Source organism: Numida meleagris, chromosome 4, assembly GCF_002078875.1.
Source record: "Numida meleagris isolate 19003 breed g44 Domestic line chromosome 4, NumMel1.0, whole genome shotgun sequence".
NCBI lineage: Eukaryota > Metazoa > Chordata > Aves > Galliformes > Numididae > Numida > Numida meleagris.
Window position 1 is genome coordinate 20,666,167 of NC_034412.1, and position 25,217 is coordinate 20,691,383.

Genomic DNA, 25,217 nt, shown 5'->3' on the forward strand with positions numbered 1-25,217 from the left:
AGCAAAGCTGCAGCATTTGAACAGGTGGCAGTTCGTGCACAAAGATGCCTGCTCTCACCAGCACCTCTACCAAATGGATTTATTTGGTTTGTCAGGACATTCAAGGGGGTGAGGGTTAACAGGACACAAAATTCCCCCACAAGCTGATCCAATGTAGTAACTCCTTAGAAAACACTGCTAGCCAAGTGAACTAAAACTATTAGAAAAAACCTTTATTTACACTGAGGAGCATGCAGCAGGGCCCTCCCCCCACCACGCACACACCCACACCAACTTGTCCCATCTTTACATCAGATGGGGACCTCGCTGCTGCCCCCCATCTCTCAGTGCTCTATCCGGACCACCATGACCGTCACGTTGTCTGCTGACCCCCGCTGCACTGCCTTGTTGGCCAGTCTGTTACAGGCAGCTTCGTATCTGGCATCTGCTTCCTGCTTCCCTTCTCTTTTCTGGATGTTCTTATCCTATTGGGATAAGGGAAAGACAACACTGACTGCTCCCAGCGAAGCGCAGCAGTGCAGGCACGTGGTTATTTCTGAGCACAAGGCAAGCAAAATAAATAAGGACAAGCATCAATAGAGAACAGCCCCTGGCAGAAGTACGTTTCTGCACCACCTGCTCATTGTTCAGCTAATTAGCCTGGAGGGAGAAAGTCACATATAATTTCACAGCTCCTGCACTGACAAACGACTGCACGGGTAACCCAGCCCCCAAGATGCCTTCTCCTCACCTCCAGGCAGGACACGATGAAGTTCACAGCTTCTTCTGGTGTAAAGACTTTGAAGAGGCCGTCACACGCTATCAGGATGAACCTGGAAGTCAGACAGGTTACGAGGATGAAGCTTTGACTCTCCAGACAAAGCAAAGTCCCTCTGCATGTATATATTTTTTTATATGAATATCCATGCTTCAACCCAAAGGCACAATGCAATAAAGCTCATCTGAAAACCCCTCAGAGGCACCAGAAGCCCCCTGGTGCCTCAGCACCAAGCACTCAGGGAGCTGAGGCAGCTCAGAGTACTATGTCTCCATGCCTTGCTGGGAAGCTGGACTGTTTCTCTGCAAACAGTTCTGAGATCCTTTCATTCACGTGTCTTCCCTGATAAGTAGCTAAGTGCAATGAAATAAAGCAATACAGACAGCTCAAGATATTAAGTGCATCCTTTTACAATGCTGTGCTCCTGGGGTAAACATGAGGGCCGCAAAACCGCAGGGGAGGAGAGCTACCTCTCAACTCCCAAGAGGAGGACAATGGAAACAGCCTGCTGTGCACTTCCTCTCCTGCAAAGGGGTTTGCACTAACCAGGAGCCCCAGCCAGTCACCAAACAGAAAATTACAGGCACTCCACCACAGCAATGCACATCTCTGAAAGCAGTTTCAGAGCCTGATGCTCAGAGCATCCTTTCAAATACTTCAGCTTGCTATGGAGCTCTAATCCCACCAGAAGCAGGTAAGCACGGGGTCACCCACTTGCCTCTGAGAGCATTCAGGGCTGCACCGACCTGAATGCAATTTATAATCATCAATAATTTGCTGGAAAATTATCTTCAAAAATCAGAGCTGAATGCAACGGTATATTTGGGCACCACAGCTTCTAGGAACACCGCTTGGGCAGCGCAGGGATCCAAGGATTCAAGCCTTAACCATCTGCTTGAAGACAGGTGCACAAGCTTAGTCAAGAGCACAAAGAAAGGATAGGGCCTGTGTGTTATCACCACCGTGAGGCCAGTTTCTCCAACAGGAGCCTTCACAGTGCCTTGGCAAAGTGAGACAGAAGCATTACCCCCACTGTACTGGTAAGGAACGGGAGCAGAGGGACATGAGCAGCAAGAGCACCCTTTAATTCTGGGTGATTAGCCTCAAGTGCCTTAGCCCGGGCAGAGGCTTGTGTTGCTGCTGAGCAGAGAGCCAGGACACAGAAGCCTCCTCGTGTGCAGGCACGATTTACCTGTCATTGTGCGTGAGCTGGCAGCGTTTGATATCTGGCACAGAGATAACACCACAGCGCTTGTACTGGCCATCCCCAATGGAGCGGGAAACCTCCAGCACTCCCAGCACTCTTCCATCCCTGCACAAGGAGAGAAAATGCTGAGAGCCTCCTCTACGCACACACATCTCGCTCTTCTCCACCAGCTATTTGGCTGCCTCACACAAAACCAAACCCACTTCCCCTGCAAGTTCAAATCTTGCCTTTCAAGCCTCTATTCTACTCTGCACGTTTCCCATTGTTTCACACAAATGGAGAGGGGAAGGAAGAAATGAAGTCAGGAGAATTCAAGGCTGTTTTCTCTCTCCCTGCCCTAACTCAAGTCCTGCTCAGCCTAGGAAGCCAGGGAAGCAAGAGTTACGTCAACTCCTGGAGGCAGAGGACTGAATTCACAGGCTGTTTTTAAGAAGGGTATCTAGCACATTGTGTTCCAATAGAAGCCCAGAATGGCAAGAGGCAGGAGTGGGACCGAGCTAGCAGCCCCTCCTGTGCTCTGCCATTCAGGACAACCAGCCCTGTACATTGGTTCAGTTGCTTGCACTTAGAGGAACAAGAAGCACAGCAGTTGCTCCTGGTCACTTGGTCTTTATTAAAAACTGGCCACAGTAGCTAGTCTGTGAAATCTGCACTACGGTCCTTTAGAAGCAGTCCTGCTTGTTAAATCTCTCTAATTAACAAAGTCCTGCCCCCACAGAAGCAGCTTCCCACACTCCACCTTTCTAATGATTGAGCATCTTCCCACATGATAAGGCTATTTCATGCTCTGTGCAGAGACGCAGCTGCAGTCCAACCAGCCCTGCCAGAGGTGGAAGGAAGGAGCAAGGCACGTCACAAGAGAGACCTGATGCTCACATGCTTTGCTACTTATCTCTTGGTCCAAAATACTGAAGCATAATGGTTCTATGATGCTTCTAAATACAACCAGTGGGAGAGGCTCCCGGGCAGCTGGTGAGCTGTTCCCTCAGTTCTAAAAAGAGCTAGCAGACTGGCCCATTTCTTTCCTGCATAGAAAGATGGATCAGCGCTAAGCATAAGAGGCAGCACATACTTTCCAGAGATAATGGGAACAAGACTCTCCCGACATGGCAGTAAGACAGAACCAAGCTTACGGACCCCAACCCCAGGGGGACATTCCGCCCCTGCAAGGACTAAACAGGCCCTAAGAGATCTAACCTGCACCAAGCCCTCTCTAGTGAGGATGTCATTAAATTAAGAAACAGCCTTCAAAAGGAGAGAAACTCACTAAGGAAATCAGACACAACTGCTGTGTTTACCACCAGCTGCTCAAACAGCCATGAACACGCACCTACCTGCACAGCAGTGCTACAACAATCCCACTCGAGCTCCACAAGCCTCCCTTCTACTCCAAACAGTCTCATTGCATCATCTAACCCCCAGAGATGCTGCACAAATTGCAGGCTGTATGCCCAGACAAGGAAGGCAAACAATCAGGGGAAGCACAGCCATGAGGACAGACACTGAGGGCTTCTTGTGCCCTCTCAAACCCTCTCCCTAGTGCCAGATAAGGAGGGAGAGCTGGTGCTGCATGTAGGAAATGAATTCTGCTCAGTGCCACAGTGTGCAGCAAGTGCAGCATAACAGTCAAGGCAAGTTCTGCAGCTCAAGTTTAAGCATGTCTATGCTGGTATTATGCTGTCAGGCTTTCTGTTAGGGCTAAGTTCCTACCTTTGCAGCACAACACCCTATCACCATTTTAAGTCCATGGGAAACCAGCAGCCATCGGCCAGCTCAAGCCACTGACTCCTCAGATATCTCAGGGATCACTTGTAGGCAGTGAAATTGCCTCTGGGCTCTCACTAGCAGGTACGCAAAGCTCCAGAAACTATGTCCAGAGTTGGGTCAGCATTTAGGTTAGCTCACTCACCACCTTTAGGCCCCTACCTGACATTTCCCCCCGCTTTCTGTATCCGCATACGTTCCTCATATTGGGTGGGGTTGTGCTCCTTGCTGAGGCTTAAGGCTGCATGCTTCTGGCTCTCTTCATTGTAACGACACAGAATCGCCTGTGCTGACAAAAGACCCTCGTGAGTAAACACCAACAAAACTGTAGCAAGAACTTTGAGAGAGCTTTAAGTTTGCACTTGAGGCTCTCTACATACGTCAGTGAAAAGCTAGCTTAAATGTTGAAAGTTAACTGTGATCTCTGGCACAGAGTACATAAGGATTGCAGTATTTCCCACATCACTTGCCTGCAAATAATAGGCAATAGAACTCACCCTGCAGAGCCAGCAAGCTCGCAGAGGAATCAAGATGCCAACAGTGGGCATCTCCGTTCTGCTTACCCGGCTGTCTCCGAGGTTAGCGATGTAGAGAATATTGTCGACAGCTAGGACACACGTAGCTGTGGAGCCATCCTTCCACGCAGGCTTTCTGAGGAAAGCAACAGTGAGATTACCAAGGAGGAAAGCTGTTGAGAAGTTGCTGACAGAGCGCTCCGGTGGGCTCAAGGAAATGTCACACAGTGACAGTCAGTAGCCAGCAAGCCCCCAGCAAGTTACACCTGCAAGCAGCTAGGGAAACTGAGGGTAGTAAACAGCACGCTTAGTAAGGACGGAGGAGCTACACAGAGCATCACCTTGTAAATGCATGGCCAATGCCCAACTGGCTCAAATTCTGCCAGCCACGGTCCCCACACCACCCCTCCCTTATGCTCAGCTACCAGCAAAGCTCATCTTCGGCTGCTTCAGGCTCAGCACTGATGACAGGCCAGAACCTGTAGCAAAAACCTGGAACTTCTCAGAATGCACCTTCTATGCAGCAAAACAAAACAGAACGGCCAGGGTTGCAGCTGCGTTACCATCCTTTTGCCTTTCTTTCCCTTTTTTTTTTTCCCCCCTCACCATACTCCTCCTGCCCACTTCAGTCCTCACCTTCACCTCAGCAGTAACACCAACCACTTGGTCACACTCCTGCTATTTCACTTGCTGAAGTTAAGTGCGTATCCCTGGAGCTCTTGGTAAGCTGAGAAGCGTTTCTTAGATTACAGCCGCCACTTGAGTCTTTCCCATAAGGAAGCCCAGCTAGGACACTACTCTCTACTGAAATTAAGTTTGAGAGACTGATTTCTAGACATATTCTGGCCATTTTTTCCTGATTTTGAAGGTGCAGCTAAAAATATTCATGCCACCATCAACACAGCTGTTGCCACACAGGAATTCTTTGTAGTCACTTTGTCATGTTTCTGACCAAACCAGTGCTTTGGGAATGACACCACTGTAACAGACTCAAAAGACAATAGGAAGAAGTTTCCTTAAGAAACAGCCAATTTTTAATTTACTTAAAAGTTTGCAGGGCATTTCAGATGCAGCAGTCTCTCCAGCTGTGTCAGAGGTGTCATTAAGAAACAGACAAGAAGTTTAAAGGGCTGCGTTTGAAACACAATCATTTCTTACCAATTTGTACCCTACTTAGTAATAAACCACAGCTAGTGTCAGTCCAGCAGAGACAGACAAGGTGAGAGTGTTTGTACTCAAAACCCAACAGGGAGATAGCCTAGCTTTTCACCCACAAATTATCTATGTTTTTCAGTTTTGTTTTAAAAATTAATTAGAGGTATAAAAAAAAAACAACAACCCAGCAAGATTGAACCTTATGTCAGGAGTTTGAAATCTTCCAAAACAGAGCATTAAAAACAACCAGACTCCAGCCTGGCGAACAGATACTCACTAACAGAATGCGACTGCAGGCTGCTGTGTACAGCTTTAAGTACTGCTCCACATATACCCCCCTGCCAATTTTTCATATTGCCAGCACAGAGATCCCAGCTCACGCAGTATGGGATGCATCACTTCAACAACACGTCAAGTCTTCAAGAAGAAAGCAAACAGGATGCTCTGGTAGGTGCAGAGGTGGATTCTTGGTTAAGTTTTGGCTCCTTCCTTTGCCATTAGTAGGTATTTTAGCCCAAAGGGTTCTGGCAGGCTGCTTGCTGCAGGGTAAGACTAGAACATGCTGTGACCTAGCTCAAGCAGGCAGGCACAGTTTGGCACACAGCTGTATCTGGTGTTTCACCGAGACACGACTCAAGGCTTCCTCTGCCTCAGTCAGAACTGAGGCCTGAGAGATACAAGCTAAGGAACACAGATACACAGGAAGCATTCATATACACTTACTGGCTGGACGCCTGCTTTAAGAAATCTTCATCTGTATGTTTGAAGGTGTCTAAAAGGCATCTCTTCACGGTTTTCTCCACACTGACCACCTCACCTGTCAGACACGGAAAACAGCAACTAAGCACCTGCTAAAACATCTCTAACCCATCTCTCCCTTCATCCAGTACGGGTGGCAGCACATCGGGCAGATCCTGCACACAGCAGCTGAGGCACATCCCAGGCTCGTGCTACCAAAGTCTGCCTGGTAACATGTATGTAGAACTTATGATAAACCCCCTCTCCTTCAGAGAGGTTATTTTTATTCTTCCTTTTCTCACAAAGCAGCACTGCCAAGCCTGGCAATATCCGTTCTCAGGCTTGGTGAGTGGTTCAATACTGGCTGAATACTTCCAAAAAAGGCATCCAAATCTCTTCCCCAGGAGACAGCATGGTCTCTGTGCACACGAGCCCATTTGGAATAAGGAACGGAAACTGTAGAACTATGAACCAACAAATCCACTTCCTTAAGCAGCAGCCATAACTTCACAGCATAAAAAGTGACATTTATCCTACAGCCCTCCCTCCACTCTCTCACCTTTTGGAAACTTCTTGATCAGGTTGAGGTGCAGATTCTGCGCTGCAAACTTTGAGGCTCGGACTCCCCCGTGGCCATCAAAAACAGCAAAGTATGAGACACGTGTGCTGGAAGGGAACAAGAAGGGCTGTTAGCCAGAAGGCAGGACTGAATGCATTTGTTCCATAACACCCTGCCCCACCTCAGCAAGCATACAAAATGCTGCACTCTAAGGCACAAGCAGAGGTAACACGTTCCTAAGCTCACGGAGTCAAGGATTTTCATGGTTTACACATGTAAGCACTGAAAACTTCCTTGTAACTTTCTTCTTTGCAGAAAATGAAGAGTAGAAGATATTTTATAGACCACAACTAGGGATAAAAGCAGCTAAACACTTCATCTGTCAGGTGCTGCAGCTCTGCAGCATTATACAAACATTAGCCTGAGCAATCCTACAGTTCTTTGCAAGCCTAAATTTGCTGCAACCATGCTACAGACTGGAAGCTTGGATCCTTCATCAAACCAAGCTCTCAGGACATGAGTCCAGAAGCTAAACACAGCATCAGGACAACACTTGAGAGCACTCCTTTAAGCATAAATATACACATAGAAGCACACATTCACATTTATATTTTATTTGCCTAGAGAATTAGGATTTTCAGGTGAGAGAGCTCTAATGTCTGTTCTCTCTTCTTCAAGCACTCTCCATTCCTACAGTTAAAGTATTCACACTGTGAAAACCCCGAGGCAAGGACTGACTGCTTGTAATTAAAACAAACATCTTGAAACATCCATGCTTCAATGAGGTTAACAGAAACTCAATATCCAGAGTTATTAGGCCCTCACAGTCCTTGTAAAGTCAGTGACAAATTCACTGAGCACCATTGGAAGGTATTTATATACAATCTTGTTCCGTGATATGCCCAGGAACAGGGCTAATGATTTGCTCCAGATTTCCCAATAACAAGCCCAAAAGACACATCACGAAGCAGCCTGCAAGCAAGGGCAGCAGCTGCTTAAAGTAAAAACGATCACACACCACAGGTTTCACTGAGGCAAGCTGGAGCTCCTTTACCTCCACACCAGGCTGCCATCCACAGCTTTATCACCTGGCTTCGGTGGTCAGAGCTCACTTACATTTGGGAGGGCAGAGGCTGGCACTCCTCGGTGATATCATTTAAGATGACATGTGCATCCTGCATGTCTTCTCTTTCACCTTTCCTCTCTGCCACGAAGCCCTTCAATCCAAGAATGCCCACTGACCCTAAAGGAGACAAACAGACACACGCCAATCAAACTCCCTCATCACCTCAGCTCACATTGATGGTCACTTTTCAGCTTTCACAAACACCTCCAGCCTCACAGCAAAGTATGGCCCTCGCCTTGCAACAGCCTATCTGGCACCTTCTGCTGAGCACATATTTTGTAACAGGAGGTCAGCAGCTACAGCAGCAGCTTGCTCTCTTTTGAGGGACAGCTGTACACAAGCAGTACTGCTGGGCATCAAAGAGGGCCCTTATCAAATGAGGGGTGGGAATGAATGACACAACTGAAACAGAAGATTAAACAAAGTGTAGCTTCAAAGAATGGGTGAGAGCAGGAAAGCAATGTCTGCTGATTCCAGAATATGTAATTCCTTTTCACTGAACACATCTGGTTTCCCAAAGCTGAACATAACACGTGGGAACTTGCACTGAAGTCAAACGTATTATATGTCAACACAAATAAGCCTCTCTCTCTCTCTGGCTTTCTCAGCAGCCACTCAGGAAAGATTTGTGGATCTGGCAAGAGAAACCGGTGCGGGTCAAGCCTTCCCGAGGCTTCACACCCAGTTCCCCTGCTGGCAGCACAATCCCTTACTCTGCAGATGCCAAGACATTCACACTGCCCAGCTCCTGCCACTTCAGCAGACTGGTAAGGAGGCCCAGGTGAGGGAGGCAGAGAGTGACAGACAGTTTGAGGGGCTCCCTCCACCACAGCCTGCTCCCCATGAGAGCTTGCAAATGCCAGCAGACTGAAGAACCAAGGCTCAGCTTTAGTCTGGACTTCCTCAGCAAAACGTCAAAAGTACGAATTAAGTACATTTGTTTTCAAACTGTCTGAAAACCTTTACAAACTTTCTTTTCCACAAGTTCTTCCCTGCCATTCTTCTCTTCCTCCTCCAAGGACTTCCTCTTCTCCCCTTTCGTGTGGCTCCCTGCTGAGACCTGCTCAGGAGCACCAGAAGCTGAAAAAGAGTAAAAGCAGGCAGCTGAGGACTTCCAGCTTAGTTTTATTTTCACAACTTCAGCAGTAAGTCCTTCTGCACTGAAGCACTCTCAAGAGTACAGATTTGTATGCTCACAGAGCATTAAGTGAGCAGCAGCTCACATCACTGCCTAACCCAGCACACACAGATGTGAGCACCTTGAACCACGCGGCCCTCCCTCAGACACAGTACGGCCATGTTTGGCCAGAAGGCATCTGATTCTTTCCAAGCCACAACTCATTTCCTAGCTCCTGGCCTTTATTGTAATTAAACGCTCAGGAAATTAACAGTGCAGATCAGAGCCCTGCTTGGTTTTTTATTATTATTTGTTTCTGAGAGTTGTGACCACAACAATGTGATGAAACACACTTCATTACTCTAAAGGTGCACATTGCATTCATTACGGACTTCAGAACACAGGTTACAAATTAAAGCTATCAATTAAAAATACAGTTTCTGTGGCATCAGAACCTTTTCCCTCTGAGACTCGTTCCCATATGATACAGTTTCCCCCCAGGTGCTAGAAAGCACCTGTCTGCACACAAAGCCTTGCCTAACAGCAGTTTGGTTCTGAAAAGATTGAGAAGGCTGGGCCAGCAGAGTCTACTCAGTCACTTACCTGCATCACTGCTGCTGGCCGGTGGGAGATCATCGAAGAGGAAGGAGCTTCCTTTTCCTGGAGCACAACAGGAAGGCAAGAAGAGAGCGCCTTTGTCATTGTAGGGGAACAAAGCTCTGCGTGCCCCTCTCAGCGTGCACATACACAACTGGGGCTGACCAAAGGCAGCCACACTTTAACCTCTCCACGGAGGCCGCAGAGCCACGCTCCAGCCTGACGCCTGCCTGGGGGCACGCTCACACGGAACGAAGCAGGGCACGGCAGGGCCCTACCTGTATCGGCGCTGCCGGCCGGCGGGAGGTCGTCGAAGAGCCGAAGCTGCCCCTGGGCCTCCTTCCCTGCAAGACACCAGAAGAGACTCGGCACCCACGGCAGGCCCCGGGCGCGGAGGGGCGGCAACGGCACCCCCAGGGCCTCCTCTCACAGCTCCGCGCTGAAGCGGCCTCCAGGCCGCGCCGCCGAACGCTCCAGCCTCCCACCGCCGGAAAGGCCCCGGTGGCCGCTTCCAGCCCGGAGCGGCCCTGAAGCCCCCTACCGGGCTCCCCCCCGGTCCCTCACCCTGGGCCGAGCCGCCGGGCTCGGGCAGGTCCCCGAACAGGTCCATCCACCGCGCCCGGCCCAACGCCGCCCGCCCCAGCGCAGCGCCCCGCCCCTGCCAATCAGCCCCGCGGGGCGGGGTGTTGCCGCCTGATAGCCAATGGGAGACCGCAAGGAGGCCGGAAGCCGGCTCGAGAGCGGCGGAAGTACTCTGGCGTTTATCAACCCGCCGCCGAGGGGCGGTGACGCAGCTGTGTGATCACCAATCGCTAAGCGGAACACAGCTGCCAATCAATACCGCGCTGCCCAATGGGGCGGCAGGGCGCCAGCCGCGTGCCCGGCTTTTGGGGGCATAGGGAGGCGCCCCCTGGCGGCGCCGTGAAGGGGACTCACTCCCACAGCTGCACGGTGCCCCCACACCCCCCCCCAGCAAAGCACGGCTCGAGGCGGCTGCGTCAATGCCACATTTATTTCAGAACCGAACAAGCCTGGCGCGCGCGGGCAGGCGGCCGGGGCCCGAAGCTCCAACACGGGGAGGAGGGAGCACAGGAGCGGGGTGGGGACGGCTGTGGTCCCGCGTGGGGCCGAGAGGACGCAGGGCTGAAGCGGGCCTCGAGCTGCAGGCCTCTGGCCCGGCCCGGCCCCGCAGCGTGCTCTGCAGGTTGGCTGGCCTCAGGCACGCCTCGGAGCCAGGCCCGTGGCCCTGCATGGCCACCAGAGCCGTGTCTGGTTGCTGGCAGACACCGGGCCCGGCCCTGTCGGAAGGGCTCCGCCGGGAGCTGCCTTCACCCTGGAGGAGCCTCTCGCCCCCAGACAGGAGTTTGGCCAAACTCTGGGTTCCTACCAGTGAGGAAAACAGCTGAACGGGGAGTGACGTGCCCAGCCACCCCCATCCTCTGTGTCCTTGTGGGTTTACAAAGGAGGAAACGGCGTGGAGGGACGGCCTCTGCCCAGCACCACACCGACACACACAGGGGACAGCGTGGGGATGTGCGGTGGTGGGGCCGAGGTGTGGCCGTGCTGTGCAAACTAAGGTTGGCTGTGAATGTGTGACAGCGAAGCGGGGCCCAGCAGGGCCCAGGGATGTGCGGGGGAAGACGCCCGCCTTCCTGCCCGGAGCTGCATGGGCCACCTTCGGGAAGCCCTGAAGTGAAGCACCCGCGCTTGGCGAAACGACCAACAAACAGACGAGAGGAGGGACGTGAGTGAGCGGGTGAGGGATTCGCTGGGGAGGAGGAGGCCGTGGGGAGCCCCCGCCAGCACAGCTGTGCTGCAGCCACAGACTGAGTCATCTGTGGAGGTGAGGGGAGGAAGGTGGGATTGCGCTTCTGGAACAGGGGGAGTCGGGTACGAAAACATCAGCTATGAAAGTTAGAAGCCCCGGCCTCTCTGCTCCCCACCGTCCCCACCCAACGCTGGTCTCTGCACTGCCCAGTCACCTGCCTCAGCCCTGTTCTTCCTGCAGGAGGGGACAGCAGAACCTTTTGGGGCGAGGGCAGTGAGGAGCCGTGGGGCTGAGATGGCTGCTCCGAATCCTGGCTCCTGGGGAACATTGTCAACCAGCTTTGGGAACAGCCTGCCCAACCTCTGTGCTCCCCCCCCCATGGCAGTGCCAACCTCCCCAGCTGTTTGGTAGGAGGCCCTCGGGCAGCATGGGGACAGCCAATGTGGGCTGCATTTCAGGCACCGGGCAGAAAAAGGAGCCCAAATGCACTTGCTGTCTGTGAGGCACAACCATCCCACGGGGCTCAGGCGGTTGGCTCATCCATGTGCATGTGGGTACCCTGGCCACCCAAAACAGCGTGCGTCCCCCACCAGAGGTAGATGGGGCAGGGAGGAATTGCCTTGCTTGGGAAGACGTGGTGCCTCATCCGGTCACCGCTTCTGGGAAAAGTAGTTTAAGCACAGGGGGACAAAGCAGAAGGTTGGCGGAAGGATGGGAAGCGAGGGCGGTGCACCGCAGTCACCATGTTTGGTCCCTTCTCCCAGAAAGGTGTCTCCAGGAGAGGGGCTGCAGTGGCCTCGGCACCAGCCCGCTGCCAAGCCTCTCCCCGGCTCAGGGGAGGCATTGTTCGGGGGCCGGGACCCAGTATATGGGTTTTTGTGATGTAAATAGAAATAAATACTTTATAAATATAATCTTAAACTACTGAAACCTGATTTTGCCCTGCCATCCTTTGTAGAAACAATAAATTAGGAAATCCCCATACCTAAACTACCACTTTCCCTTCACGTGGAAGCAATTCCTCCTGATTTCTCATCTCTGAGCTTTACAACACTGCTACCTCTGTAGATCAAAGACCAGCTTTTAACCGTATCTACCCTCTTTGCTCCCTCCTCTCCGAAAGGAACCTTTCCGGAGCATTACAGGTTGTGTGACATGAAGGCCACCCATGGGGGGACGGGCAGAAGATCACATGCACACGAGAAATCCTGCCCAGGTGGGACCGGGCGTTTGCAGCTACGAACAGAAATGAGTTTCCCCCGTGAAGGTGTAGATCGAGACAGATCCTTCCATGGAGCAGGCAGCTGGGGCAGCAGATGGTGTGAGAGATCGGACGTTAATATGGAGACTCTTGAGACAGAATCTGCTATCTTGATCCTGTTGGCAGACGGATGAGGTGGAGGGTGGTTTTCAGGTTAGATTCTCATCTGAGCTGTTCTCCTTCTGGACAGCTTGGATCTGATTTGGAAACCGAGATACAAAAGAAGTCAGAGATGAGGACAGGGAGATCTGTGGTATCCTGGGTGCAGGCTGCTTCTTGAATCCAGCTGGAGTCAGTGGGGCAGGGGGTTAACAGCGCTCCTTTGCCACGGCTCACAAATCTCTGTGCGTTGGTTCCTATTCCCCTTCTGCAATTCAAGAACATCTCAAGAAGTTCTTGAGATGTTCTCGAGAAGAGCAAAGGCTCAGTGTGATACATGGAGGTGCTGCTTTGAGCTTGGTCCCTGTACCAGCCGCAACCTGGCCCTCGTTTTAGTGGGGAGGAATAACTCCTTACAGCTATAAAGTGGCAGAGCTGAAATCACAATTAACACAACCCAAACTCTGTCATCTTAGAGCCCATAACGTCCCAGCCTGGCTCAGCAGACGCTCCCCATGCCTGGCCAGGAAGGACAGCAGCTTGCAGCCCAGGGACAGCACTCAGCCACTGGTGAGACCTCCCCACCCCTTCCTGCGGCCCATCCAGCAAAGCACACCCCTTCTCTCACCCACCCCGTACCTTATGGACCCAGCGAGGAGGGGGTTGAAGGCGTAGAGCCAGTCGTGCATGTCCTTGTCACTGCTTGCCTGCAGCAGGATGCCCCGGTGCTCCGTGCACACGGCAAACGTGTTGGGGGTCTGCTGGGGAGAGCTTGGGGTCAGCACCTTGCCCTGGGGTGTCAAGGCTCGCCATGTGAGGCTGGCACCCACCTTCAGCATGGCCTGCTGGTCCTCGCTGTACTCCACTTGTGCCTTGGAGAGGTTGAGTATGGCCCTCTCCACTGAGTCCTTGTCTGAGTTGTAGATGTAGACATACGGGCGCCTGACCACCACAAAACGCTTCACCCACCCATTGGTGTGTGGCTCCAGGAAGTGCAGGTAGCCCTTTTTGGAGACGATGGGGCTGCAGAGGGACAGAGAGGACTGGATCAGGCTGGGACATGGACTGCAAGGAGGTGGCTGCAGCAGAGCACTGTTGCCTTTCTCCCCCAAGCCACTGGCCGCTCCCTCTGTCCCTACAGGCGTCCTCACCCGGCCACCCCAGTGCCTCCTACCTGACCCGGATCTCCTGAATGTCAGGCACCAGCTGCCGCTGAGGCTCCTTCTCATCCTCAGGCCGGCGGGCTGGGGACTTCTTCTGCTCTCCTTCCACCACAGGCTCCAGGTCAGGACTCTCCACCCTGGAGGAGACCTGTGGGGTTCTGAGAGGAGGAGAAAGGATGGAGTTGGAAGAGGATGAAGAGCACCCAGCAGCTGGGACCATGCCTGAGCAGTACTGCCACTCTGCTCAGTGAACACTGGGGACTCAACACGACCTCCCGGCCACCTTCCTACCTGATTTCCATGGTGTTGTAGCGTCCTTCCACCAGCGACGGGCAGGTTGAGGAGGGGGTGAGGGTGGTGACCCCGAGAGCTGACATGGAGGGATCTCTCATCAGGGTCACAGACATTTCAGACAGCTGTGGAGGAGCGGAGGTGTGGACTGGAGTCTCTGCCCGAAGCCGGGCACAGCTCTGGCCGGGGCAGGGAGAGGAACGTGCATATGGGTGCTCTGGGAGCAGCCCGGTGAGCAGAGGGTGGCAACAGGGCCACCCACAGACCCACCCATGCCCTGCGAGCCCCAGTCCCCACGTGTCCCTCCCAACCATCACCAGCCCTGCAGACCCCAAGTTTCTGTCACCGCCTCAGTACCTTGCTCTCGCTGGCGCTGATGCAGACATGGCTGTGGCTGTACTCGCGGTTGAAGGTGTGCGTGAGCAGGCGCAGGCACTGCGGGCAGATGAGGATGATGGGGTAGGAAGCACCTTCTTCCACCCCACCACCTTCCCCACCATGTCGCTACCACCATGCCTGCCCCCTGGGATCCCCGTCTGGCTCCAGGATGGTACCTTCACGGCCAGCTCCTTCTGCCTCTCACTGGGGGTTTCGGGAGGAGAGGTCCGTCCTTCTGGGGCCCCATCAGCCGAGAGTGGGGAGGAGACACAGGAGGTGCTTCGGGACTCAGAGTCCTCGCTGGAGCACGGGGACAGGGTCTCCAGGCCCAGCCGCTGGGTCGTCTCCAGCTTCTCACGCAGCAGCAGGTAGTGCCTGGTTTTCTCCACCTGGGTGACGGCAGCCCTGCTCAGCGCCAGGCTTCCCCCTGCCCAGCTTGGAGGGATCTTTTGGGGGACATGCTTCCCACACCCCATTAACCCAGCTGCTCGTTAGCTTCGGGTCTGCAGGCACCAGGCTAGCATCGGTGCAGCAGGGACAGAGCCCCATAACACAAAGCCAGGAGAGCTGGGAATTCCTGGTGTGTTTTGGCACCCACTGTTGCAAAGTGTGCCATTTCAGCCCCAAGAAGCTCTTCCCAGCCCGACTTCTTACTTCTTGCAGGAGGCTGAGTTTCTCCAGCTCCCACTGATGGTCGAGGATGAGACTGTCGCTGCGGGGCCGCCAGCCGGCCAGATTCTCTTCTCCCCGCACATAGGCTACGGAGGTGTCCAGCACGCGCCGGCGCCGCCTCTGCATGCCTTTGGGGACAAACACACGGCTCAGGGGACAGGCACATGGCCCAAGGGAGGGGCGCATGACTCAGGCATTCACACCGCAGCCCTGCAGTGAATGTGCAGGGCACCCACCTGGACTGCCAGCATCCGCCACACGGCATAGACTCAGCTCATAGACGCCCGTCACGCGGTTGCTGTAAGCAAAGGGAGATGGCACCCTGCTCTGTCCCCATACTCTGAGGTTTTTCCCCACACTGCAGGGCAGCTCTGGGTGCTGGCAGCATCGTTTCTCCCCTCTCCTCCCTCCCAAAGCCAGGAGGATGCTGGTACCTCTCTGAAGCCCGCAGGCTGCCGCTGCCGAAGAGGTTGCGGATGGAGCGCGAGGCGGGGAGCTTGGCATCTCGGGAATAGAAAACCATGCAGAAATCTTTGGTGATGACGGCGGGCTGGGTGCAGTTCTCCATCTGCAGTGGGATGGGGCGAGAGGAGAGCAGAGAGGCTATGTCAAGGGGGTGCATTAGTTATATGGGCAGCACCCCTGTGTCCTGCAGCCCGCAGGAGGCAGGAAGGGCTGGAGGAGCCCCTGCCTTCCCCATTAACAAACAGGGACAGCAGCCCAGCGTCCTCCCGGGCTGTGCTTGCAGGTTGGGAGCTGCCAGAGGAACACCCCTGAGGGCTGCACTCTGCTAGGTGAACTGAAATGGTGCGGGGAAAATCCATTTGCATATAATGGCACAGAGAGGGGTCCTTGCCTCGATGTAGGCAGAGAGGGTGATGTAGATTTTCTCCCGGTATGGGGTGACGCGATTGAGCAGCAGTGAATTGTGCATGGAGCTGTCCCACGCTGTCTCAAACTGGTAGAAAGTCCTGCCAAGAAAGAGCAGAGCGGATGAAACAATTGCCCTAAAATCCCAGCCAGACAGCAAGGAGACACCCCCCTCCCTCCCTCCGCAGCGCTGCAACAGGCCTGCAGGGACACATGGGCATGCATGGGACATTTGGGGACAGCCACTCCAGGGGATGCAGGCTCAAGGCAAAGCCAAGGCGGAATGGGTTCAGCGGGAGGGAGACAGGTGCCCCTGAACTGTGCGCGGGCATTTGGGAGTGGGGGGCTCAGCTGAGTGCAAGGCAAGGCAGGGAGTGGGGGATAAAGGGACAGAGGAGGGAGCATGTACCCAGAGCTCAGGGTGAGCTGCCACCCCCAGCATGCTGGGAACAGCACCCTGCCACCCATCAGCACCCTGGGAGCAGCTGTCACCATTCGGGTGACGATAGCCAGAGTAGGTAGGTGAGAGGATGCTCGGCTTGGGGGAGCAGCCTCAACCAGCAAAGTCCCCAGCAGGAGCCAGGGGCCAGGATTTGGAGCCTGTGGGACTTTCCCCCCTGTTCCCGCTGTGCCTTGGCCACTGCCCTCTGTCCCTGCCCGCTGCCTCATGCTGTGTTTTCCATCTCCATGCTGTACAATGGGGAGTCCAGGCAGGAGCTGGGGGGTGAGCACCAGTGGGACCCCATAAAGGACAGAGCAGAGCAGAGCAGTGGCTGCACTTTGGGGTCTGGGTGGTACAGTAAGGGGAGGAGGGAAGCAGGAGGCAGCTCTGGGTCAAGAGCATGGGGAACCCCAGCATTACCTCCCCACTTCCAGGGCACCTGTGCTCACAACCTGCCCAGGGCTACCCCTGCCCCTTTGCGAGCACCCCCAGGCAGCCATGGCTTGGCCACAGCAGTTTGTGGGCAGCCAGAACTGAGCTGCACCAGGGTCAGGAGCAGGGCAGGCTCCTAGCAAGGGAGGGTTTTGGCTGCACCCGTGGGTGCGTGGCCATCGCCCCTGCTTGGGGCACCATGCTGGAGAGCAGCGAGTCACACTCTCAGAGGTGTTGCCTATGTGAAAACCACGTGAGACAGAGTCAAGGCGAAGGATCGGTTTTCAGACACAGAGCCCTTGAGAAGAGAGAGCTCCCAAGGGAGGACATAAGAGAAGAGGAGAGTAAGGGAGAGGGGGAAGAAGAGCAAAAAGCGAAGGAACGAGGTAAAGGAGAAAGAGAGAAGCGGGAGGGACCATTCCGAGCAAGTGCACGCAAAATACCTAGTGTCATTTCCGAATGAAATGCTATAAGTGGAAGGCAACCCAGGACAAACACACACATGTACACACACAGAAAAACGAAACGTCAGAGAGCATCGTCTGGACGGGGCCGCCGCGCACATTGCGGCAACCGCTGCCCAGGACGGGGCCAAGCAGGGTGCCAGGAGGAGCAGGATGGCACGAGGGTCTACCTGGCGCTGCTCCGGGGGCTGGGGGGAGCCCGGTGGAGCCCAGCGAACATCAGAGCCCATCTCAGCACCTGCACTGCCGACGGGGCTGTGCCCAAAGGGAATTCCCCACCAGGCGTGGTGGCTGTTCCGCACTCTGCAATGGCTGCTTCTTGTGCCACCAACCTCTGCATCACCGCTCACATTCCCCAAATCAGGGGCAAAAGATTGCTTGGGGAGAGCATCCCAAGGTTTACTGCTTTATGGATGTTGCAGCAAGCCCTCTGCAGCACCACACCTTCCTCCCTTAACTCTGCCCTCACTGAAGGACTCCTCCAGTGGTCTAAGAGCAGCCTCTGCACTCCCAGGGCCTGAAAGGTACCTGCATTAAGGCCATAAGGAGATCCCCAAGCACCCCACTTGGGTGGGGTGCTACCAGACAGACAGACAGACAGATGTCCTAGGTTGTCCCCAAGCAGGATCAGCCTCCGGCTGCTGCAGGGAGCGCAGAGCCCCGCTGGGACTTGGTGGACCCCATCCCTGATGCATCCACCTTTGCCACATATACATCGCACCTACACCTGCAGGAGGGCTGCACATGGCTGTAGGCTGTGCATACATCTAGCACACGTCCCTGCACAGCTCGGCACATGGTGCTCTCTCCACGTGGAGCTGGGGCAGGGGGCCGGGGCCGCATGTCCAGAGCTGGATGCCGGAGAGCCAGGAGAGCAGCAGTGTGAAAAGTTGAGAACCAAAAGAAAATGGGGCGATGGGAGCACAGGCCAGCGAGAGCGAGAGCAAGGAGGAGCGAGAGCGCGATCCAAACAAACAGCAAAACCCACAGGGAAGGGCGGCGTGAGAGAGAGGTGCCCAGGATACGGGAAGAGGAGGGAGACGTGGAGAGGGGGCTGGAAACCCAAGTGCTGCCGGCAGCGGGACTGAGAGTGCTGAGGTGCAGGGAGAGAGGGGAGAGAGTGGAAGGGGTGGAAAAAAAAAACAATGGAAACAAATAATACCTAGGCATATCCGAATCAAGAAACTGCCTGCGAAAACACAAAACAATCACATGGTTAGTGTGGGCTCAGATGGGCAGCAGCAGCAGCGGTTTGGGAGGGAAGCAAGGAAAGGCCTTGGGCACTGCACCCCGGGCCTGCCCAGGGGCAGCGGGGTCCTGGTGGCTGCCCTGGAAGGTCCAAGAGGCTGTGGGAGGAGGGCAGAGCCAGGGCTGCTGTCGGCGATGGAGGCAGCGGGGTGGACGATAGCAAAGCAGGGAGCGGAAGCAGCCCGGGAGGAGGGCAAAGGCAGATGCCGCTCTGCCTGCTGCCATCCTTGGCCTCGCGTCCCGGCAGGCGGCTGGGGTTGAAGCATGCGGGACATGGTGGGATGGAAGCGTGGGGTTGCTGCAGCGGCCCCTCGGTGTCCTGCTGGGAGCCAGCATCCTCTGTCCCCCTGCTGTGCTATCCAGCGTCCACTGCGCCCGCCCTGGCTCCCCAGGGGGCGGCGGGTACCCCACGGCCCTGATGCACAGGGAAGGCAGAACCCGTGTTCCCCTCCACCAGGCTATGCTGGGGCTGCTGAGATTAGATCTGGCCGCAGCCTGGACCGGAGCAGCAGCTGGTGCACATCAATGCAGTCCCATGAGCCTGCGTGCCTGGGTATATAGCATCCACGCAGCTCCCATAAGCCTCAGCCACCCGGCACAAACCATCACGGCTCTGGAAGTCTGGACCCTCCTCGCTGCTCTGTCTGAGGCCATCTGCCTCCTGCCTGGCCTCACTGCTGTCCTTGCAGTTGTGACAATGTCTGACACCTGCACACACGGCCGGCCCGTGCCTGGGTGCTCCCTGCCTGCTGGCAGCAGGATGTAGTGTGGCTGGGAGCTGCCAGCAGCACTGCAGGGTGGCACCTCACTGGCAGGGCTTTGTCACTGATACACCAGCCTGGGGACAGGCCACAGTGGGGAGAAGAAAAACGAAAAGAAAGGGAAAGACTGTCCCACTGCCATCCAGTGTGCTCCTACGCCACTCAAAGCCCAGCATCAGCCCCACATTCCCTGTGCCACCAACAAAAGGTCACACTTTTGTCCCCAATGTCACGGTGCTCTGCACTCACACACTCCAACCACTCGGTGCGGCCATGTCACAGCCACAGCACGGGGACAGCCCCAGGGCAGGTGTGAGGGACCATGTGCCCCTCATCACCCCAGACACATGGGGATCAGCCATGAGCACGAAGCGTCATTTCCAGCCAGTTAGCCGCAACATGGGAGAGTTGGTGACAGGGTCAGCACAACTGTCACTGCCACTGAACAGGACCAGCTCCCCTTCTCCCCCAGCATCACGATCGGGGGAAGAACAAGAGAAGCACTGGCACGCACCGGTCGTCCTGCGAGGGGTGGATGTAGCCGGAGGACAGGATGTTCAGGGACAGGATGTTGGGGTCGATGAGAGACTCATCCGCTTCTGGGGTGTTCCGGATCCGACCTGCAAACGAAGCACAGGGACCCGCTCAGGTCTCCTGTCAGGGTTCCTGTGACTGGTGTACATCCCCACATCCCACTGGCACTGTGGTGGCACCCACAGGGCAGTCACCTCTCTGCTATTGCAAGCATGATAGTAGGTGAAAAGTGAATGGGATGGGAAAAAGAAGCACAAAAGCCTCTAGAGATGGGAGGATTTGGGGGAGCTCCTAGCAACCCTGTCTGGCTCTGCTTACCCACAACCAGCTCCCGCACTTCCTTCCAGCGGATCAGGCTGCCTGTTTCATGCACCAGGGTGACAGTGATTCTCCTCTGGATGCCCTGAGAACCCCGAGGGCAGAGAGGAAAGGGTGGTGATTAACACAGTTCCTGGGCAGCGGGGTAGGAGCAGGGGGTTGGGTTCTGGGCAGGGAGTACCTGGTGGAGGAGGAAGGTCCCGTGGCACGGCATGCCTCCGCGGTGGTCCACCACAGCTGGGATGTAGCTGGAAGAGAGGACAGAGGTGGGACACAGCTCTGCTCACGTGCCCAAGCCCACTGCGCTTTCCCAGAGGTGCCACCCTCCATGCTGCCTCCCTCTCCCCTCCGCCCAGGACTTACTCGCCGTTGGCCTCCAGCTCACAGATCTCAAAGAAAACCATCAGGTCATACTTGCACTGGCAGGGCCCGACGCTGGGACGAGTCATGGTGCTCAGCTTGGTGGCAGGCACTACAGGAGGTGGGAAGCATGATTTAACTCCCAGGAAGTAAGGGGGAGGTTGCTGCTGATGTTGGGGGCACATGGCAGCAAGCGGGGGACGTAGAGCAGGCAGGGCTTGGGGACAAGCAGGGCCACCAGGCAGGTGGCAGCAAGGCAGGAGGGAGCACGCAGAGCTACCAGAGAGAGGCAGCCCCATCCTGGGCACCTCCTTCCACTCCCAAAACAGAGCAGTGAGAGTTCAAGATGGGGCTTCCACTGGGACACCCAACCAGCCCCAGAAAGGACAGGAACAGGTCCCAAACCACACAGCACAGCTCCAGCACCAGTGGAGCAGCTCAGGGACAGCCAGATTGCTGGCTGACATGGGACCCCTGGTGCTGGAGTGGGAGGTGGGCAGGCATCACAGCAAAACACCGCACTCAGCCAAACCACAGCAACTCGGGTCTCGGCAGCCAAAGGCAGCGGGGACTCGTGTAGCCCCTGGGAGGTGGCCTCAGGAGCACCGTGCCGTCCCCACTGCCATCTGTACCATGTGCCCCCGAGGGACAGCTGCTGTGAGAAACCCGAGCAGCTGCTGGCCCTGCTGCAGGCTCATGCGGGCACGAACCCGGCTTCTGCGCCTTCCTGATGGCACGGTCCATGGCAGGCAGGGGCGGTGGGCAGGCGGGCTCCTCCACGCCACGCCGCAGGAGGGAGGTGGCGGCAGTGGCGGCCGCCAGCGCATGCCCGGAGAGCATGTCCAGGAGCGAGCCTGCCAGCGCGGCCGGCACTGGGCAGTGGGTGAGCCGGAGGGGGCTGGTGTGCTCTTGTGAGGAGGGAGGGAAACAAACAGAAAGGGCAACACAAAGCAAAGCGGTTACACACAGACACTTGGCACAAGGAAGGGATGCTGCGAGGCTGCCACGAGCACAGGGGAAAAAGGTGCTTGCAAAGGGGTTTGCATCAGCCAAACACTGAGCGAGCGAGCGCCAAAGGGCCTCTGGGTGCTCTGGAGCACGATACATTTTGCGATGTCCCTGAGGTCCTGCCGTCCGGCCCTGCTCTGCAGGCACGTGGCACAGGTCAGTGGGAGCGGGGCATAGCGGGGGACCTGCTTTGTGACCTGGGGACTGTGGGAGAGGGGCAGGACACCATCCCCTACCTGGCTTGGAGAGCGGCATCACCCGCGGGAAGTGGCGCCGGGATGGCCTCAGTGGGCTGCAGAGAGAACGGGCGTAGATAAAAGCCACTGCAGCAGAAACTGTTCCCAGCCTGGGGCTACCCACCTCCACGTCCCCAGCAGTGCTGTTCCAGCCCAGCCTCATGGCACTGGGGGGAAGGCACAAAGAGCCACGTGTGGCCCAGGCACACCCACCTGAGGACGTCCTTGCAGAGAGGTGGGAAGGGGTGTTGTTGGTAGTGCCCAAACACCTCAAATACAATCGGCTGGCTCTTGATGTATTCGATGAAGGACTTGGTCACCTCCACAGCAATCTGAGAGAGAAAAAGCACGTGAGCATGCTGTCTAGTTTGGAAAGGGGTGTGATGTGCTGAGAAAGAGGGCACTGGGAAGGAAGATGCTGCCCTGGGGATGGGCACCAGCAGCTGTGGGGGTGAGCGGGTGCCAGAGGGGAAGGTACTCACATTTTGGACATGGTAGAAACCCAGCGGTGGCCCTCGTCCTGTGTTCTTCAAGGGCTCTGTTGAAAAGGCCTCGTCATGGCGATGGATGAAGCTGCAAAGGGAAGGGAAGTCAAGTGGGACTGCAGGACAGCACAGAGGAGCAGGAGTGGGAGAGAGGACAGGAACCTAGCATGTCCTCAGGGCTGGGTGCTGCCACCTGGGCAGGGCTGGCACAGAAAGACACTCCACCCTGATCTGCAGCCCCTAGTGCCCATGAAACACTCTCTCTTGCTTTCCTCAGTGACCAAATGTGTGTCCAGGCAGACACAGAGGCTCATCCCACATCTCTCAGTTTTGCCTACTCTTCCATGAAATACTTGGATGGGATGAGAGTAGAGTGTGGGATGAAGCTCGCAACACTATCCTTGCTTTGGGGCAACCAAGGGAGCTGAAGGCCAGAGCACAGAGGGAGACAACAGCCTGGGGGGCAGCCATGATCTCACTTGAACTGGCAGAAGATATCCGCGTATTCAGCTGAGATGCTGGAGGCTTGCAGGACGGTCACTCGGAAAGTGAAGATGCTGCCCAGCTTCAGGTGGTCCAGAGCTGCCTCCAGAGGCCCATCCATTGTGGACTTCTCTGGACTGTCCAGGAGAAGGTCCTCTGGGGTCACTGTGGGGGGAGGAGAGCCCTCAGCAGGAGGAATTGTCCTGATGCTGAGCTACTGCTGTGGACGTGGGCTTTCCATGCTCAGACGCCGCGCCGGGTGCGTGCTGGCAGCTCACTGCTCACCAGCACAGGTGTTGTTATTGACTTCATCGGCGGAGGGCCCCAAGTCACTGATCTGCCCCTGGCCCTCGACGATGCGCAGCTCCTCCTGGGACGTCCCCGAGCGAGACATCCCCACGGCAGGGCAGGACTCAGATTGGAACTGCAGGAGGGTGATGGAGGAACAGATCTGAGGGAGCTGCTGCCACTGCAGCACCCAAAGGTGGGCAGCCCCTGCCCGGAGACACAGTTTCTCGAGGGCACCACCTGACAGGGTGGGACGCTGTGGTCTCTGCAGCCAACCCCGTCCCAGGCCCCACTGCGGCCGTACCTTCTCAAAGTGCTGATCGTCGAAGGAGATCTTTGCCGTCCCCGACTGCCGTACGCCAGAACCGTAGTCCGGGGCCTCCTCGTCGGCTGCAGGAGGAAAGCAGCAAGGTGTTGGCGGGGTGCTTAGGGGACATGTGGGCCGAGGCGGCACGGGGGCCGGTCCCTACCTGAGATGGCCTGGACGGCCACGCGCAGGAAGCCCTTCACCTCGCCCTTCTCGCTGACGATGGCCACGCGGTGCACCAGGGGCACGGGGTACAGCAGGTTGCTGAGGTAGACGAAGGCCCTGCCGGGGGGAGAAGCAACACGGGAGCGCCATCACCGCCTCCACCCGAGCATCCCAAAGCGCGGGTGGCGGCCGCCGGCGGCCAGGTCCCATGTCACCGCTGCAAAGCAAAGCCATGAGGGGCAGCCAGGGCCAGCGCGGGGTGGGGAGCGGGTGAGCCGGCGTCTCTCCGGCTGTCGCGTCCTGGGGAGGGGACAAGCTGGGCAGAGGACCGTCTTGGCAGTGACGAGCCGGAGGATATGGGCAGGAGGTGCCGTGAGAGAGCTGGGGGTGCTGCGGAGGCAACGGGGGGCGGGCAAGGCGAGGCCAGGGTGGGGAGGGAGGGATGGAGGGAGGAAGAGGCTGGCGGGAGCATAGGAGGGGAGGGAGGAGAAGGTCCTGGCCTGGGCACCGGAGCCTCTGCAGATGAACCTGCCCTGGGTGGCGGTGGCTGGAGGTGGCTGGGGATGCTGTGAGGTGTGGCTGGTGGCATGCATGCGCCCCCATGCTGTATCCAGCCTAGGCCTCGGAGTCCTGTGCCACCCCAGGGCTCCAATGTGACGGCTGAGCTCCCTGGGACCTCCTCCAGGTATCCAGGCCGGGCACAGGCATGTGGCCGTGTGGCATTCCTCAGTCATTCAGCCTCCTCTTCCTGCCTTCCTTGAGTTCACAGCCGGTCGGCTCAGCATCTCCCTCCCTGGCTGGGAGCTGGTGACAAATTTTGGTCCTTTCTGACCAAGACACCATATTGAGAGGTCCTTCTGGTGCTCATGTCCTCAGCAGGGATGGCTTGGCCCTGCTCTCCTACCCATGTGTCTCAAAATATGACATCCTTGCATCCTGTGTGTTGGGATCCTGATGACACTAGCCAGAACATGTCAGCTTCAGGAGGCTCCCAAGGCAGGTGCAGAAATCTCTTCCAACGGCTTCCAAACGGCATCTGAAAGGAGCTCTTGCAGAAAGGCCACAGCTCTGTGTTGTAAGATTCAGCCTTGCAGAGGTGCAGAGGTTCTGCTGCTGCTGCAGCTTGGGCTGAACTCAAGCCAAGGTTTCTTCCACCCAAAAGTCCAAGGCTTTTTCCACCCAAAACAACTCCAAGAGGGGTCGAGTCACAGAGTGCAATCCCCCACTGAGTGTCTCACCCCAGCTCTTCTTGTTGGCCACCAGGGCTGAGGCAGGCGTGGATTTGGGACTGCCTACCCATGAGCAATTCTCCTGCCCCAAAATCAGTGGGCAACCCATCAGGATGAATCTGGGGGATGGAGGAGGGAGGGAAAATGGGGAGGGAAGGACAGGAGGGTGGGGAGGAGGGGGACAAGTGTGTCACTAGAGGAAGGAGGGCAGGGACACTAACCACAAGATTGGTGAGGTGCAAAGATGGCATGCTCAGACCAAAGAAAAGCCTTTCCAAAGGAAGACAAAAGTGAAATAACCCCAATTTTTGCTAAAGCTTTGGAGAGAGAGAGCCAGCAGCTAAAAAAAAACCAAACAAACAAACCAAAAACAAAAAAACTAAAAAAAAAAAAAACCAAACTGAAAAAAGAATGAAAGAA

The 25,217-nt window shown here is 55.9% G+C and overlaps 2 protein-coding genes across 21 annotated transcripts in view; both read right to left on the reverse strand.

The window, feature by feature from the left end:
• ILKAP (ILK associated serine/threonine phosphatase) lies at positions 66-10,249 on the reverse strand. Its single transcript, XM_021395660.1, has 12 exons — positions 10,100-10,249; positions 9,814-9,879; positions 9,542-9,598; positions 8,782-8,901; positions 7,812-7,938; positions 6,696-6,802; positions 6,122-6,215; positions 4,292-4,379; positions 3,891-4,012; positions 1,950-2,069; positions 731-812; positions 66-464 (listed from the first exon to the last, which is right to left on the reverse strand). The coding sequence occupies exons 1-12, from the start codon at positions 10,143-10,145 to the stop codon at positions 324-326; spliced, it is 1,170 nt and encodes a 389-aa protein (XP_021251335.1). The 5' UTR covers positions 10,146-10,249; the 3' UTR covers positions 66-323.
• Positions 10,530-25,217, reverse strand: part of KIF1A (kinesin family member 1A) — a 32,734-nt gene continuing 18,046 nt past the window's right edge. For 7 of the 20 annotated variants that reach the window (XM_021396172.1, XM_021396167.1, XM_021396163.1 and 4 more), the window contains 22 exons: positions 23,567-23,685; positions 23,401-23,486; positions 23,094-23,232; positions 22,805-22,973; positions 22,323-22,413; positions 22,054-22,172; positions 21,841-21,896; positions 20,600-20,708; positions 20,418-20,484; positions 20,237-20,321; positions 19,899-20,004; positions 16,024-16,138; positions 15,602-15,735; positions 15,404-15,465; positions 15,150-15,295; positions 14,672-14,884; positions 14,475-14,552; positions 14,118-14,242; positions 13,838-13,984; positions 13,494-13,686; positions 13,303-13,421; positions 10,530-12,761 (listed from right to left, as the gene is read on the reverse strand). In XM_021396172.1, the coding sequence (XP_021251847.1) occupies positions 12,719-12,761; positions 13,303-13,421; positions 13,494-13,686; positions 13,838-13,984; positions 14,118-14,242; positions 14,475-14,552; positions 14,672-14,884; positions 15,150-15,295; positions 15,404-15,465; positions 15,602-15,735; positions 16,024-16,138; positions 19,899-20,004; positions 20,237-20,321; positions 20,418-20,484; positions 20,600-20,708; positions 21,841-21,896; positions 22,054-22,172; positions 22,323-22,413; positions 22,805-22,973; positions 23,094-23,232; positions 23,401-23,486; positions 23,567-23,685 (2,521 nt within the window). In that variant the 3' untranslated portion in view covers positions 10,530-12,718. Of the gene's footprint in view, positions 12,762-13,302; positions 13,425-13,493; positions 13,687-13,837; positions 13,985-14,117; positions 14,297-14,474; positions 14,553-14,671; positions 14,885-15,149; positions 15,296-15,403; positions 15,466-15,601; positions 15,736-16,023; positions 16,139-17,354; positions 17,379-18,537; positions 18,565-19,898; positions 20,005-20,236; positions 20,322-20,417; positions 20,485-20,599; positions 20,709-21,840; positions 21,897-22,053; positions 22,173-22,322; positions 22,414-22,804; positions 22,974-23,093; positions 23,233-23,400; positions 23,487-23,566; positions 23,686-25,217 lie in introns of all 20 variants that reach the window. The other 13 variants (XM_021396162.1, XM_021396161.1, XM_021396158.1 and 10 more) reach the window with 8 other exon arrangements.

Bases quoted from the DNA above. Each gene is read 5' to 3' on its own strand.
- ILKAP (XM_021395660.1), bottom strand. From the start codon at position 10,145: ATGGACCTGTTCGGGGACCTGCCCGAGCCCGGCGGCTCGGCCCAGG. The intron at 9,599-9,813 runs GTAGGGCCCTGC...GTTGTGCTCCAG, and splicing joins GGCCGGCAGCGCCGATACAG to GAAAAGGAAGCTCCTTCCTC. The intron at 6,803-7,811 runs GTAAGTGAGCTC...GTTCCCTTCCAG, and splicing joins CAGCCTCTGCCCTCCCAAAT to CACACGTGTCTCATACTTTG.